Source organism: Bufo bufo, chromosome 1 (genome assembly GCF_905171765.1).
Source record: "Bufo bufo chromosome 1, aBufBuf1.1, whole genome shotgun sequence".
Classification (NCBI taxonomy): domain Eukaryota; kingdom Metazoa; phylum Chordata; class Amphibia; order Anura; family Bufonidae; genus Bufo; species Bufo bufo.
This window is the reverse complement of record NC_053389.1, coordinates 277,998,518-278,015,197: the sequence shown is the minus strand read 5'-3', so window position 1 is coordinate 278,015,197 and position 16,680 is coordinate 277,998,518. Positions and strand designations below refer to the sequence as shown.

At 43.7% G+C, this 16,680-nt stretch overlaps 1 protein-coding gene across 1 annotated transcript in view; it reads right to left on the bottom strand.

The window, feature by feature from the left end:
- RNF145 (ring finger protein 145) overlaps positions 1–16,680 on the bottom strand; it is a 50,288-nt gene that overhangs the window by 20,976 nt on the left and 12,632 nt on the right. Inside the window, exons 5-9 of the mRNA XM_040439849.1 lie at positions 13,999–14,234; positions 11,500–11,675; positions 2,567–2,707; positions 2,260–2,442; positions 2,032–2,179 (exon numbers count right to left, since the gene is read on the bottom strand). Of these exons, the coding sequence (XP_040295783.1) occupies positions 2,032–2,179; positions 2,260–2,442; positions 2,567–2,707; positions 11,500–11,675; positions 13,999–14,234 (884 nt within the window). The remainder of the gene's footprint in view (positions 1–2,031; positions 2,180–2,259; positions 2,443–2,566; positions 2,708–11,499; positions 11,676–13,998; positions 14,235–16,680) is intronic.

The window sequence follows — 16,680 nt, the reverse complement described above, 5'->3', positions numbered from 1 at the left end:
ATGCAAACATAAAGTAGACATATGGGGAATGTTAAGTAATAAATATTTTATTAGGTATGACTTTCTGTTTTAGAAGCAGAGAAATTGAAATTTGGAAAATTGTGAATTTTTCCAAATTTTTGGTAAATTTGGGATTTTTTCATAAATAAAGGTGAAATATATTGACTCAAATATATGACTATCATGAAGTACAATCTGTCACGAGAAAACAATCTCAGAATGGCGTGGATAAGTAAAAGTGTTCCAAAGCTATTACCACATAAAGTGACGCATGTCAGATTTGTAAATTTTGACCTAGACACTGGGGCATCAATGACCCTTGGTCATGAAAGGGTTAAGGACCAGTTCAGGTCTGAAGTCACTTTGTGAGGCTTACATAATAGAAACCACCCAAAAATGACCCCATTTTGGAAACTACACCCCTCAAGGTATACAAAACAGATTTAGGTGCTCCACAAGAATTAATGGAAAATGGAGATCCAATTTCAAAATTTCACTTTTTTGGCAGATTTTCCACTTTAATAATTTTTTTCCAGTTACAAAGCAAGGGTTAACAGCCAAACAAAACTCAATATTTATGGCCCTGATTCTGTAGTTTACAGAAACACCCCATATGTGGTCGTAAACCGCTGTACGGGCACACGGCAGGGAATGCCATATGGTTTTTGGAAGGCAGATTTTGCTGGACTGTTTTTTTGACACCATGTCCCAAAAAAGTGGCCCCATTTTAGAAACTACGGGATAGGGTGGCAGTTTTGCGCCACCAATGAAGATAAATCTCTAATTTATTCATATACAGGAGGCGGGAGCTGGCTGCAGAATCACATAGCCGGCTCCCGACCTCTATGAGCCCTAGCTGCGATCCGCGGCACCTGAGGGGTTAACTACTGCAGATCGCAGCTACCGCTCATAGAGGTCGGGAGCCGGCTATGTGATTCTGCAGCCAGCTCCCGCCTCCTGTATATGAATGAAAGAGGCATCTTCATTGGTGGCGCAGTGGCCACAGCCCATCCTCTTCCCATCTGTCTCTTCATTGGCGGCAGCGGCAACAGCAGCACAGGGGGAGGGAGATACTGCTTCCTTCTCCCCTGTGCTGCTGAGGGAACACTGAGAGCGCGATCTGTGTTCCCCATAAGTTATCGGAATATCGGCAAAATAGATGCCGAAACCGATAACGGTCAAAATCCTGAATATCGGCCGATAATATCGGCAAAACCAATAATCGGTCGATCCCTATTTACAGCATTCATCTGACAGGTTAGATCATGTGGTATTTTTATTGAGCAGGTTGTCATGGACACGAAAATAACAAATATGACTATTTTTGGGGGTTTTGTTTCAGTTTTACATAACAAAGTATTTATTTTTTTAATGATTCTTTAGTGTCTCCACATTCTGAAAGCCATAGTTTTATTTTTTTTTGGGCGACTGTCTTGTGTAGGGGCTAATTTTTTTCGGGATGAGATGACTGTTTGATTGGCACTATTTTGGGGTGCGTATGACTTTTTGATCGCTTGCTATTACACTTTTTGTGATGTAAGGTGACAAAAAAAATTGCTTTTTTTACACCGTTTTTATTTTTATTTTTTTATGGTATTCACCTGAGGGGTTAGGTCATGTGATATTTTTATAGAGCATGTTATTACGGACGCGGCGATACATAATATTTTTTTACTTGAAACTTAATTTTTTGAGGGGAAAACTATTTTTTAAACTTTTTTTTTTTTCCACTTAATTTTTTGTCCCACTTTGGGACTTAAACTTTTGGGGGTCTGATCCCCTTTACAATGCATTCCAATGCTTCTGTATTGGAATGCATTGGCTGTATGAGTAATACAGTGTGTATTACTCATACAGCTTCCTGCCTGTGAGATCCAGCGGGTCAGGACCCCCCTGCGCATTGTCCCAGGGTGCCTGCTCAATGATTTCAGCAGGCACCTTGTTCCGATCACCGCCGCACGCCCTGTGTCCTTAAGAGGTTAACAATATATTCAGACGAGTCATTGCAGAAGAGATTATAGATGACGTTACCTGCAGAGAAGTGAGGATACTGCTGGATATAATAATCAGGAGCCAGAAATCCATGTGGAAGAACTGACAGATCATGTAGGCCATATAAGAAGGAAAAATTAGGAGGAACAAGCAGAGGCTGACCGCTCGGAAATGCTTCCACAGGCTCCTGCGGAACAAGAAATATACAATGTATAAGTACAGTCTTAGGACTCACTGGACATGAACTGATCTAAAAACTCTACCCACTTGTCTCGAGAAGCTCCCAGAGCCAGGACGATAGGGTCCGCAATCTCCAGCATAGACTGCAGGATGGAGGCCACCACTATGAACAGGATAATGCTCAGGAGAAAAGCACGATGGACCACTTGTAACTCAATCAGCCCCGTCTGTACAGCGAGGATCAGTAGTGTCACCCCCTCGGTCATTCCCCTAGACAGGACATAAACCATTATGAGGACAATCACATCAAACATGCCCAATAAGCTATCCATGGCCCTCCATACTGAACACTGTAATGAGACATAGCTTGGATGGAAGAGGAGCGTACACTCACCTGTTCATCGTAGGGTCATTCATAAATGCCCGATACCCTTGCAGATAAAACTTGCACAGTGTCAGCACGCCGAGAGCCATGAAGGAGACAGTAAAGACCAAACCAAGGAGAGAGTAGGGTGTGCTGCAGCACTCAGCAATACTGTCAAAGACAGCAATACAGAAAGCAGCAATCAATCAACCAGCTCAGTTATAAGGTTTACAGTTCAGAAACTTTTCTCATCATTAAAATCACTGTTTACGGTCAGTAAATTAAAACCTTTACATGCAGAAGATAAAAAGCATATTCTCACAGCAGAGTGTGTTCTCTATCCTGCTGAATACATATACCAGATGCAGGGTTTTTTGTAAAAAAAACAAAAACAAAGCATAGTGACTAAATTGGGGCAGCGCTGATAGGGTGACAGAGGGAGTCCCTTCACTCTACTGAACTCCTTAGATGCTTCAGTCACTACTGAGCACAGAACCTAAGGGGTTAGATGGCTGAGATCAGAGTCCTCTCCGATCTCAGCCACGACAGTGCAACGTAGCAGATGTTTTGCCTGAACCTTGCACTGGCTTATGGTGTGAAGGGGTTAAACTAGGATTGTACAGAGGGATTAACACCAGGATCTAAATACTTGTTAGCCCCATAACTGCACTACAGCAATGTGTACTAGCATCCTACCAGCATTACAGGTCTGACCTGCTCTGTTCCCATCTGGTTTGTCAGATGTCAATGGGGAAAACGAGTGAACATTTGGCGTGCCTGTAGAGCACGGAGGGCCTGGAAACCTCTAATGTTTACTGTCTAAACTCAGGACCACACCACAAGTTTGAAGAATTTATTGCTGAATCTTGAGATGAGGAGTCTTAAAAGATAAGATTCTGCGAATGCATATGGTGCAACACAGCGTATGAGGCGGCCTCTGACTGGGGGCGAGCATCTCAGGAAAATGATGAAAAGTCAGGATTTCTAGTAAGGATTACATCAATCACAGTTCTATTTTATTTTATTTTTTAACAACATCTGCAGCTTCTACCACTGGGTGGCAGCGTAGAGCCTCGGGCTACCACACGGTACTAATAATGATCAGACGTGTCGTGAACTTTTAGCACTTTAGGCTGCAGGTATCTGCACACAGTCTACATTGTATCGAAAAAAGGGGAAAAACATTTTTGTGCGGAGAAAAAAAATAAATAAAAAAAATCAATACTGCCTCTTTTTTGTTTGTTGTGTTCACTGCACTAGAAATAACACTACCTTTATTGCGTGGGTTAATACACTTAGAGATACCAAATTTATAGTTTTTAGTTTTAATTAAGATTTACTACTTTAAAAAAAATAATAATAATTGAAAAAAAAAAAAAAAGCTTTGTGTCATCATATTCTGCCCCTTAGCTTGTTTTTTTGTGGGCAGAACTGTAGTTTTTAAATGGTATCATTTCAGCGATAGGGACCAACATATGTGCACAATAAATACTTTTTTTTATAGTTTTTGTATATGTAAAATGTGGAATTTTACATTATGTATGTCATTTTGAATAAAAGCTGTTGATCCCAACATGGCCACACCTATGGAGGGAATCATTCTTACCCTTGATGAGTTTTGGCTCCTTTGCTGCCCTGCCGCTGCAGCTCTCTGTTCTCCCTGTGTCAACATAAGGTTTGATAGGGGTGAAGTGGCCAATAATGTCTCATCACTGGGTCCCATGATGCATGGGGGACAAGTCACAGCTGCGGGCAATCATCAGCTGCAACGGCCAAGTGACCCGGATCAAACCGGATGTTGGCACGGGAAGACTGGAGAGCTGTGGAGCCCCCCGGGGTGATGGCGCCGAAAGCCAGCAGCAGTGATCAGGCAAGTATTATTCCCTCTGCAGGTCCACCAATGTTGAAACTTCCCCAGGGGTGAACAACTCCTTTAAGGGGTTCATTTCTTAAGATAATAGAGCGGAATATTTCTGATACAGAGCTCCAAATCCCCTTTATGGACATAGACTTAAAGGGGATCTGTCGCCAGGTTTTAGCATATTAAAGGGAACCTGTCACCAGGATTTTGTGTATAGAGCTGAGGACATGGGCTGCTAGATGGCCGCTAGCACATCCGCAATACCCAGTCCCCATAGCTCTGTGTGCTTTTATTGTGTAAAAAAAACAAAAACGATTTGATACCTATGCAAATTAACCTGAGATGAGTCGGGGACAGGACTCCTCTCAGGTTAATTTGCATATGTATCAAATCGTTGTTTTTTTTACACAATAAAAGCACACAGAGCTATAGGGACTGGGTATTGCGGATGTGCTAGCGGCCATCTAGCAACCCATGTCCTCAGCTCTATTTACACAATCCCGGTGACAGGTTCCCTTTAAAGTCTAACATTTAACCATCAGTCAAGGGCACTTAGGAGCATATTGGATACACTGAGCTTAATGTATAGCAATATCCAGTGAGCTCCCTTTAGTGGTGGCTGCCGACATGCAATTTCCTTTGAAGGGTTGTCCCATAATTAGATCACACAAAGCATGTTTTCACTTGGAATGTCTGTTTTAAATGCTCCTGTATCTAGATATTGATATTATAGCCTTGTTATGGTGCCCCCTGCTGTTCTTTTGATTTCCTCTAATTACTTCCTTCTTATTTGTTCAGTGCTGGTGGTCACACATGCTCTGTAGCTCAGTCCCACTCCCTGGATCCTCTTTTACATGGGCATTAGAGTGATTCCTGCTACTGTGCAGTCAGCACACTCGAAGAGGATTCTTCCCATCAGTTCTGGACACACAGGGGGACATTCTGGGAGGGAATCAAAAGAGCAGCAGGGGGCCCCAGGTAGGAAAGGCAACATCTAGACAATTCTTTCTAAAGACATTAAAGTGAAAACATACATTCTGTGTTATCTAACAGAGCAAATGAATATTTTATTAAAGGACACCCACTTTAAATGTGTAAAAACACAAAGCTCCAACCACTATGAGGATATATTAAAGGGCTTTTCCGAGATTTTACTACTGATGAACTATCCTCTGGATAGGTCATCAGTATCTGATCGGCGGGGTCTGACATCTCAAACTTCTCCTAGGCTAGTGATGACAAGTCCATCGGTGACGTGACCTAGTGAATGGGGCTGGGGACTGTGCTTGGTAGGCACGGGCGAAGGCCACAGCGCTCACAGCAGCACCGATGCCTTCTCAAACAGCTGATCGGCGAGGGTCCCAGATGTTGTAGGTAATCAGTAGGAAAATCTCGGAAAACCCTTTTAATCTTTTAAGGAATCAGCATTTTTTTTATTTTCCCATCTCTCCATTCTGAAAGCTACAACTTTTCTATTTTTCCAATGAGATCTGTATAGGAGGGCTTGTGGGAGGCCGAGGATGGCTCTGGCACAGCTCCTAAGCTGTACATTTTCAGCACAGTGAGGATACTACATCTCTCCAGTGCCGTAATGTACCTTGTGGGAAGACATTAAGAAATTAATCAGAGCAGAACTTTGAATTCACTGTACTTAGTCAATATTCACTTTAAAACAAGTTCCTGTCTGCGTTGTAGAAGCCCTAATATCCAGGAACATAACCTTATCTATGGTCCTAGGTAGGGTTGGGCAATATACCGGTGTTAACGATATACCGCGGTATTAAGAAACGGCAATATCACCGTTTCTTAATTACCGCGGTATATTAGTGACGTCATAGGAGCACTTGCACTGACCGCTTCTAAAACGTCTGCATCCGGCCGCCTGTGCACATTGCCTACTAGTTCTCACTGCAACTGCCCCCTCCTCGTTCCTACTTTACCTGGACTCCACCCACGCTATGGCCACCCTGAAGGCCCAAACTTTAGCAGCCAATGAGAGAGGAGAAAAGACAATGGCATCCTCACGGCCAGCTCCGAGCCAGACCTGTACCATTGTCCACAGCTGGGGAAAACACATGCGGACTAGGGTAATGAATAATCATGTCTCCTAGGTAATACCATCTCCTATCCTATCTTACCATCTATTGGCAGGCTCATCGGTTTTTGCAGCAGCCCCTGCATATGGCAGTGCGAGCTATAGCATTGAGAAAAAGCACCCAAAACAAAAATATACCACTTTACCATTTACTGCCCCCCATATACACATGAACGCCCGACCCCTCCCCATACACAGTGTACAGCACTCGGCCACCCCTGTATACAGTGTACTTTTGTACAGTGCACATAGATGGGGATGTAATAGACCCAAGGGGAATATAAAGGTCATAAGTCCCTCCAGTATAAGCCCTATACAGTATAACGCCTCCTTGCGGCTGCCCCCATACAGTATAACGTCTCCTTGTGGCAGCCCCCATACAGTATAACGCCTCCTTGTGGCTGCCCCATACAGTATAACGTCTCCTTGTGGCAGCCCCCATACAGTATAACGCCTCCTTGTGGCTGCCCCCATACAGTATAACGCCTCCTTGTGGCAGCCCCCATACAGTATAACGCCTCCTTGTGGCTGCCCCCATACAGTATAACGCCTCCTTGTGGCTGCCCCCATCCAGTATAACGCCTCCTTGTGGCTGCCCCCATCCAGTATAACGCCTCCTTGTAGCTGCCCCCATCCAGTATAACGCCTCCTTGTGGCTGCCCCCATACAGTATAACGCCTCCTTGTGGCTGCCCCCATACAGTATAACGCCTCCTTGTGGCTGCCCCCATACAGTATAACGCCTCCTTGTGGCTGCCCCCATACAGTATAACGCCTCCTTGTGTTTTTTTTCTTTTAAACGGGTATTTATCACAATATATATCGTTATCGCAATAAATTTCTTAATATCGTTATCGTCTGAATATTTTTGATATCGCCCAACCCTAGTCCTGGGTGATCCCCATGCACCTATCATTCATCTGAGGTACGTCCATTCAGAAGTAAATGATCCCACTAAGTGACGGTCTGAACTCCAGGTTACTTTATGAAAACATGCCGTGTATCTGCAGAACATCTCTGGAATGTGAGAAGCTTTCCAAGGCAATGAGTGCTCAGCTCCTTGACAAAGTAGCATTCCAGGCCTGGATTTGAGGTCGGTGTCTGACAGGTCGCTTATGTTATCTGCTCTGCATCAGCCGCACCTTAGCAACCGATATAAATATAAGGTTATCTCTGATGAACAGGAGCTGTGACATCAGTAGGACCCTTGACCAGTCTTCTTACCCACTTCTGCTTAGCTGACAAGCAGTACACAGAAAGATTACATGTATCTGATAGAGACTATATGACTTATTAGCTTTGGTGCTGGTTTTCACAGAGATTGTAGTTTAAAAAATCCTAACAGCTACTGCAAATGCCCAGTCCCTGCGAACAAGAAGATTACTGTATTCCCCAACTACTGAACATCGCAGCCACATGAATGAAACCATGTCCAATAGGCCAGCAGATCTACTGGTTGCTATTGGAAACAGTCGACAGGCTTGTCGTCAAACACAACTCAAACAGCTAAGTTCCTATAATGCAGTTGGTCAATTGTATTATCCTAAATATTAAAGGGGCATTCCCATTTTATAAACTGACTGTATATCACTAGGATACACACAAATAACTGAAGTGGGCACCACATAAATAAAATTGGAGAGAATGTTTGGGTGTATTAACCAAATCTTCTATACCACACAAGAGCACACGCGCAGAAAAAGGGGCAGCTCTTCCATATCCAAACACAATTCACTTTATTAACCACCTGTTCTGCCCGAGCTCAGCTGAAAGTGGAGGGGAGGGGGGGGGGGAGCTGCTTTAGCTGCCGCTATCTCCTCAATGCCAGCAGCTAGCAACTGGTCTTGTTTGAAAGCTGGCTTTCATACAAGACCAAAATGACAGCTAAAGTCCCAGCAACAGAGGAGAAATCACTGTTAGAAATCGAGTCGGGAATAATCTGCTTTTACTTTCTGCTACAGTCACTGTATCCCTATTTCTAACCGTAATATCTTACCATATACTTAACATATTGCGGTCATTCTGGTATTGTCTGAAAGCTTGGAATGTCAGCTTTAAAATACAACCAGAGAAATGACCCGCTAAAGCAGCCCCCACCCCTCCCTCTGAGTCTGGAGGAGGAAAGGGGGCAGCTTCAGAGCTGACAGACTGCAGGAGAAAAGAAAAAAATAGTAAAAATATATGGAAATGCGACATTATCACTGTACGGACCCACATAAAATTATGTTATTTTTTTTACCACAAAATTCCACAACATAATCTAAAAAATGCAATTTTTTCAATTTTCCCCCCTAAAAAAATAATATTAAAATTTAATACACTATATATACACCCCAAAATGGTTCCTAAAAAACCTACAACTAATCCTGCAAAATGGAAAAAAAAATAATAATAATTTTAGAAGAAAAAATGTAAAACTTATCACTGCTGGAACACAAAGGGGGAAATATTATTGGTCCTTAAGGCTAAAATTTGTGTCACTAAGGCTACTTTCACACTAGCGTTCGGGTGTCCGCTCGTGCGCACCGTTTGAAGGGGCTCACGAGCGGCCCCGAACGCATCCGTCTGGCCCCAATGCATTCTCAGTGGAGGCGGATCCACTGAGAATGCATCCGCCTGCCAGCGCTCAGCCTCCGCTCTGCTCAGTGAGCGGACACCTGAACGCTGCTTGCAGCGTTCGGGTGTCCGCCTGGCCGTGCGGATCCGTCCAGACTTACAATGTAAGTCAATGGGGACGGATCCGCTTGAAGATGACACAATATGGCTCAATCTTCAAGCGGATCCGTTCCCTATTGACTTTCAATGGAAAGTCTGAACGGATCCGCTCAGACAACTTTCACACTTAGAAAATTTTCTAAGTTTTAATGCAGACGCATCCGTTCTGAACGGATGCGAACGTCTGCATTATCGGAGCGGATCCGTCTGATGAAACATCAGACGGATCCGCTCCGAACGCTAGTGTGAAAGTAGCCTAAGGGGTTAAAAATGCAATAGTGTCCCCGAAGTTGTGCGCCAACAAGACTTACTGCAGACACACATTAAAAATCTACAATAAAACAAAGGGATATTTTTGCGAGGGTTTTTCCAAATTTAAATGTCTCCGTTAGGAGGTTAAGGCCTCATGCACACGACCGTTGTGTGTTTTGCGGTCCACGGATGGCGTCCGTGTGCGTTCCGCAACGGCACGGACAGCCATTAATATAACTGCCTATTATTGTCCGCGAAATGTTGACAAGAATAGGACAGGTTATATATTTTTTGCGGACCACGGAACGGAGAAACGGATGCGGACAGCACACGGAGCGCTGTCTGCATCTTTTGCGGCCTTATTGAAGTGAATGGGTCTGCATTAGAGCAGTCAAAACTGCGGCTCGGATGCGGACCAAAACAACGGCCGTGTGCATGAGGCCTTAAGCACCCTCTGCTCTACTGGTCTGTGTAGCTCAGTCAATAGGAGTCCGATCTGGAGCTATACAGCACCAGCAACATTGTGGCAGCGAAAGCTCATTACTACATCACTGCTTCCTTTGAAGTTAATGGGAGCAGCGCTGTAGTAGTCAGCTCCTGCCACTACAATATCGACGGTGCTGTACAGTTCCAGCGCTAAGGATGGGTTCACATCAAGTTTGCATATGAATTAGAATACAGACAAAAGAAAGGTACCATCTTAATGAGCATGATGAGCCCTACCAGGCAGTATGTCTGGTTTAATAGGGTTGATCCTGGTGACAGAACGGCTTTAAAAACACTTAAAAAGTTCAGGATCCCCACAGGGAAATCAATACATTTTGCCAGTGCTCTGGCTTTCCCCAAAGACTGAGAAAATAACCACATAACAAAAGAGGTTACAGAATGCCCTCCAAAATAAATGCAAAAGAGTGACAAGGTAAGAGCCATCTCAGCCGGGATATACGGTACGTTATCCAAAAAGAAAATGGTGATAGCTTTCTCAGGTTCCTCAAGTACACCTGAGGAAGCTGGTTCAGCAGCGATACACATGGGGTCTCTCACAGCTGCATGGCAAAATGCAGAGGTTACCCACATTTTATTATTTGGGCAACATATGTTCTATAATGGGTAAGGCTATGTACCGTATTATGTAACCTTCTTTCAATGACCTATCCTTGATATATTATGCAACTATTTACTCAGTGTTTGCTGGGATCATATTTATTTATATGATTCTTTTGCACTTGGGGAAATGGCTTCCTGAAACAAAGGGAAAAAATCTATGTGCTGGCACAAAGTACGATTTCCCTGCAGGGAACTTGGGCTTATCAGAAGTCAATGTCAGTATTCTCTGCATTTTAAAAGCTTTTACATATATATTTACCTGTTCCTATGATTTGTAGGTCAAAGTGAATTGTGTTTTGATACGGAGGTGTGTGGTTTTGTGCGATATAGGGAATATCGTTGGGTTATGCCACTACTTTATGACCTGTGGGACCCCAGTGAATCAGACAGTGCGGGGACTGCAGCGCAATTTTAAGTTTTCCCTGCACATTGGTGCCCCTCCAGCTGTACAGGGAGCTGCAGCCCATCACCATTCACATGGGACAGCATAGCAGTCTCCTGCACAGAGGGTGGCTGCAGCACAGTTATATATGAAAAAACTGTGAATGTGATGCAGCTCTGCAGCCCCCTTCATTCTCAGCTTCAGTGGGGTCTCCTCATAACGTAATGGCATATCCTGGAACTTGTGGCCCCATCAGATCTTGCAAAAACTACACCTCCTATCATGTCCTGATAGAACAGGCTGTCATGGCATAATGGTAGTTGTCATTTTGCAATAGTTGTAGAGCCACGGGATGCTAAACATTGTCCTAGAGAAAGGAGTATACCTTTTTAAAGTATTGTTATGGTGTAAAAAGCAAACTTCTCAGAATACAGCAAGGCAAATAATATATGGGAAAGACTTCAAACTGGAGGAGCATACAAGAGCTTAGATTTAATATATATTTCTGGAAAGCACAAATATTCCAAAATAATATATAGATACTAAACTTACCTTGTAAGAAAGAGGAAGAGTAGCCTCTCACGGGAGGTGGGCTGGTCACGTGTACTGAAATACGTGTAGATCTGAAGTGCAAACAGGACCAGCCAAAATACCATGAACAGGACTGGGACCACAAGCTGATTCCAGAGAGACATTCCCAGAGCAAGGAGGCCATAGACTTCTACCACCTGGGAAGTTACAACATAGATCATATTACTCATTTGTCTTTTTACTGTCAGGCAGAAGTGCAGTGGTCTACAACTCTCAGGCTGAAGATTGTAGAGGTATGCTGGGAGTTGTAGATCCACAGCAGGTAAAGAGACACAGATCGTAGACCACTCACCCAGTGAATGAAGCTTATAAGGGCTTTCTCAATATAAACCATGGATGTCATATTGAATAAATAAGATGGAAATCAGATTTGTGGGTTGCTGTTTTTGAAACCCCACCAATGACTAGAACAATCAGCCTATCACCACCTTGGCTTCTAGAACCTCATAGAGAATAGACCTTATTGCCAAAGAAGGCTGTATCCGGCCATACATGTGTCCACAAGAGATATGTGACCTCTGAAGCCAGAGGCTGGCTGGAGAGGATCAGGTGACCATGCCGGGCAGGAAGTAAACAAGCTCCATATCGGAAAATGGAGACGTGTGGGCCAGCATGGAGGACCGGAGCAGCGGGGAGCAGGTAAGCATAATCTTTTAAGTAGGGGAGGCACAATGTGGAAACCTGCTACAAACTATATATTCCCGGACAACCCCTTTAAGGGGGTATTAAACTGTGTGGGGGCACTAAGGGAGCCATTTATCTGCGAGCTGGAGAAAATAGAAAAGGCAGAGTTGAGAGTTTGGCTTACCCCTTTTCTCTCCACGTGGGTATGACTGAGCACTTGGATGTCACATTTAGAGACCTATACTTATTTAAGATCATGTATCAAATTGGTATTGTTTATTTTAGGCTATTCTGTAATCAAGTGTAGAGGGACTTGCATGAATATGAGATCTTCATCCTATTAGGGGTGACGCTATATGTAGAGACATGTTTAAAGGGATCCTGTCACCGGGATTTTGTGTATAGAGCTGAGGACATGGGCTGCTAGATGGCCGCTAGCACATATCCGCAATATCCAGTCCCCATAGCTCTGTGTGCTTTTATTGTGTAAAAAAAAAAACGATTTGATACATATGCAAATTAACCTGAGATGAGTCCTGTCCCTGACTCATCTCACCTACAGGACTCATCTAAGGGACAGGACTCATCTCAGGTTAATTTGCATATGTATCAAATCGGGGTTTTTTACACAATAAAAGCACACAGAGCTATGGGGACTGGGTATTGCGGATGTGCTAGCGGCCATCTAGCAGCCCATGTCCTCAGCTCTATGCACAAAATCCCGGTGACAGGTTCCCTTTAAATTTACAAGATTTTTCTTCATGTTTTAAGATGTTCTTAAATACCTTTGTCAACATCACCTTCCTTACTGAAGAATCATTGTTGTATCTGGTGAGGTGTGCCTTTGTATGTGCTGGCTTCGTTAGTTGTCAGTAAGCCAGACTTCCGGCTTCCCCAGCCAGGGTACTCTTCATTAAATGAATGGCCGATCATGTATGGAGCTGCTCTTGATCATAGAGGGGGGATTCTAGTCTCTAAAATGTCCAAATTCCCTAACAGGTGTAGTCTTCATGGACATTCCCTTTAACCAATGGAGACCACTGTATAGATATTCAGCTTATCAATGAACTATCATTGAAGCAGGTTTATACTGGAAGCTGCCCTTTCATAAACTCTTAAGGTCCATTCACATGTCCGTATCTGTTTTGCGGATCCACAAAACACGGACACCGGCAATGTGCGTTCCGCATTTTGCGGAGCACACATCGCCGGCACGCTCATAGAAAATGCCTTTTCTTGTCCGCAATTGCAGGCAAGAATAGGACATGTTCTATTTTTTTGCGGAACGGAAGTGCGGATCCGCAAATGCGGACAGCACATTCCTGCCCCATTGAAAATTAACGGGTCCGCATCTGTTCCGCAAAATTGCGGAACGGAAGCAGACCCATTTTGCGGACGTGTGAATGGACCCTTAAGATGGATTGACCTGTCCAGATTATTGGGAATGAACTTTCCTACGAATGCTCGTTTCCAACAATCTGCCCGTCTAAAGGTGCAGACAATCACCCAATGAATATGCAAAACGCTCATTCATCAGGTGATCCTGTCGTTCGAGCAGGCATCGAAATTATTGTTTCTGGGCAGCAGATTCTGGGGTCTAAATAGCAATCAGCTGCCCAGAAACAATGCAGCTGTATGAGGACAAGCAATCACAATAGTGACCCCTCGTCCTCATACTGTGGAGGTCATCACCACATGCAACTGTCTCCTTTACTGAGCAAGCAATCGACTGGAACGCTTCCTTCCGGACAATCTGCCGCTCGTGCACGTCCAAATCCACCTTTAAACTTGGTTAAAGGTTAATAGCCAAAGTCTTACAGGACATTAAAGTTTTACCTGAACAAGCTCCCTGTATGCAGACTTAGCAAGATTAAAGGGCACCAGCAGGTTGGACGCCAAGAAGTACAGCACTTCAAGTCCAGTGAAAATCATGGCAAACTTGTTAATGACGCCAATGGTCTCAATTGGGACAAGGCAGAGACGAGCCAGCAGGGGGAGCATGTGAGCTGAGAACAGCCAGATCTGCTTTGTCTTCATCACACAGGAACACAGGGTACAGACGACCAGCTGACCTGGAACATAATGTCACAATCAGGTTGACCATTCCCAAAGAGACTCAACATTAAAGGGCTTCTGTCTCCAATTTCAAAGAATTAAAACAGGTTGACCTTAGACCTCTGCGCTAGTTACAAGAATTGATGTGTCCTAGTCCCATCCAGATATGTGGCCACATTTCCGTGAAAAAATAAGTTTTAATATATGCAAAAGAAGCTCCAGGGGCGTTACTGAACCGCACAGAGACGTGGAAGCCAGGGCCCTGTCAACCAAAGTGCAGAGGGCGTAGCAGCAGGGAAAACAGAGCCGCTAGGAGTAACGACAACACCCCTGTTGCATTTATTTATTTTCACCGAAATTCAGCCTCATATCGGGATGGGACCAAAACAGATCAAATCTGAAGACCAGTGCCCAGGTTTAAGATCAGCCTGATCTAATGCTATGAAACTGGTGACAGAAGCCCTTTAAAGTCTTGTACCGTTGAGGGGGAGGGCCGATTGCATTACACACATAGTACAAGTACATAAAGGGTTGTCTCACTTCAGCAAAAGGCATTTATCATGTAGAGAAAGTTAATACAATACTACTACTTACTAATGTATTGGGATTCTCCATATTGCCTCCTTTGCTGGCTGGATTCATTTTTCCAACACATTATACATTGCTCGTTTCCATGGTTAGGACCACCCTGCAAATCCAGCAGCGGTGGTCGTGCTTGCACACTATAAGAAAAAGTGCCGGCCTCTCTGGTGGAAACGAGCAGTGTATATTGTGATGGAAAAATAAATCCAGCCAGCAAAGGAGGCAATATGGAGAATCACAATACATTAGTAAGCGCCTTGTATTAACTTTATCTACATAATAAATGCCATTTGCTGAAATGATGCAATCCATTTAATAATACAGTCAGTGAACTTGTGGTCACTAAAGTATTTAAAACAAAAAACGCTAAAAGTACAAAGTACATTCAGATGTGTGTAAAGGTCTCTCGGGGTCCTCGGAAATTTAGAAACATCACAAAGTAAAGATGGGTGTGATTTCCTGGCAGTCGCCCTGTTGGAGACTAACCTTCGGTTTTACAACCACAAACCATTTACCTTCACATCCACAGACCGCATATTAAAAAACTGCATTTAGTGAGACAGCCTCTTTAACTCTAAGCATTTGTTAGGGACGATCAGGCAGTGTAATCTGCTGCCAGGAAACGAGTCAGTATGGGGACGAGCGATGGCATTAGCGATCGCTCCTCCCCATACTATGGAGGAGATCACTGCATGTAATAACAGTGGTCTCCTCCACTAACGAGCAGGCAATTGCAGGGAAGAAATGCTTCCCTCCTGACAATCGTCTGCTTTATTGCCGTAATACAGCCTTAAAGGGGTTTTCCAAGATTTTTATTTTTTATTTTACTGATGACCTATTAGAGAATAGGTCATCAGTATCTGATCGGTGGGGGTCCGGAACCTGCTAATCAGCTGTTCAAGAAGGCAGCCGCGCTCAAAGTAGCGCTGCGGCCTTTTCTCTACATTTCCTAGGCCAAGTGACATCACGTGGCCTAGGAGCAGCTCAGCCCCATTCAAGTGAATGAGGCTGAGTCTGATACCAAGCACTGCCACTATGCAATGTACGGCTCTGTGCTTGGTGAGCAGAGAGAAGTCGCCACTGCCTTCTCAAAGAAGCTGATCTGCGGGGGTCATCAGGGGGGGGAAACCCACACACCTCTCACAAAACTCTAGCTGATAAGTGACTAACAGAGCCCAGCTACACCCTGTTGCAGGGGAAATACAGCATTACATGACAGGCAATAAAGCAAATGTTAATGCATGTTATGTATAGAAGTTCTGGGTGTGATATATTTTGTAAAGTCCACAAGCCCTATCATGTACAGGGGCTCATGCCATGAGAAAACTCTATAAAATTATACAATTCTGGCTGCCAGCATCCACCACTAGAGGGAGCCTACTGCATACAATATTGACAATGAACTCAAATTATTAAACAGTTTGCAGTCCCCCTGGAGCTAAACTGAAAAAAATAAAATTGTGTTCAAGGGTTGACATTCACTAAAAATAAATGTCACCCAAATCAACAATAACCTACTAGGCATATAGCCCAGTAGGGCCTCTTGTCAGTATCCTCAACCCTACCAGGCAGTATGCGTACATTTTACAACTTTTTATTATTTTTTTCCTTCTACAGAGCTATGTGAAGGCTTGATTTTTGTGGCAATTCTGGTGTTCTTGTTTTTTTTTGGTCCGTGGTAACGGAATCTATAGCGCAGTTTTGCTTTTACCACCAAACAAAGTGTTGAGCGAAATTTCATAACATGAAATTTGCTCATCTCTAGCAACAATACCAAATATGTGGAGATTTTAATTTTGCTATTTTTTTCTATTGAAACACATTTTTTTTTTAACCATTTACTAGTCCTACAAGGTGCCTTTAATAAGCGATCTTTTGCTC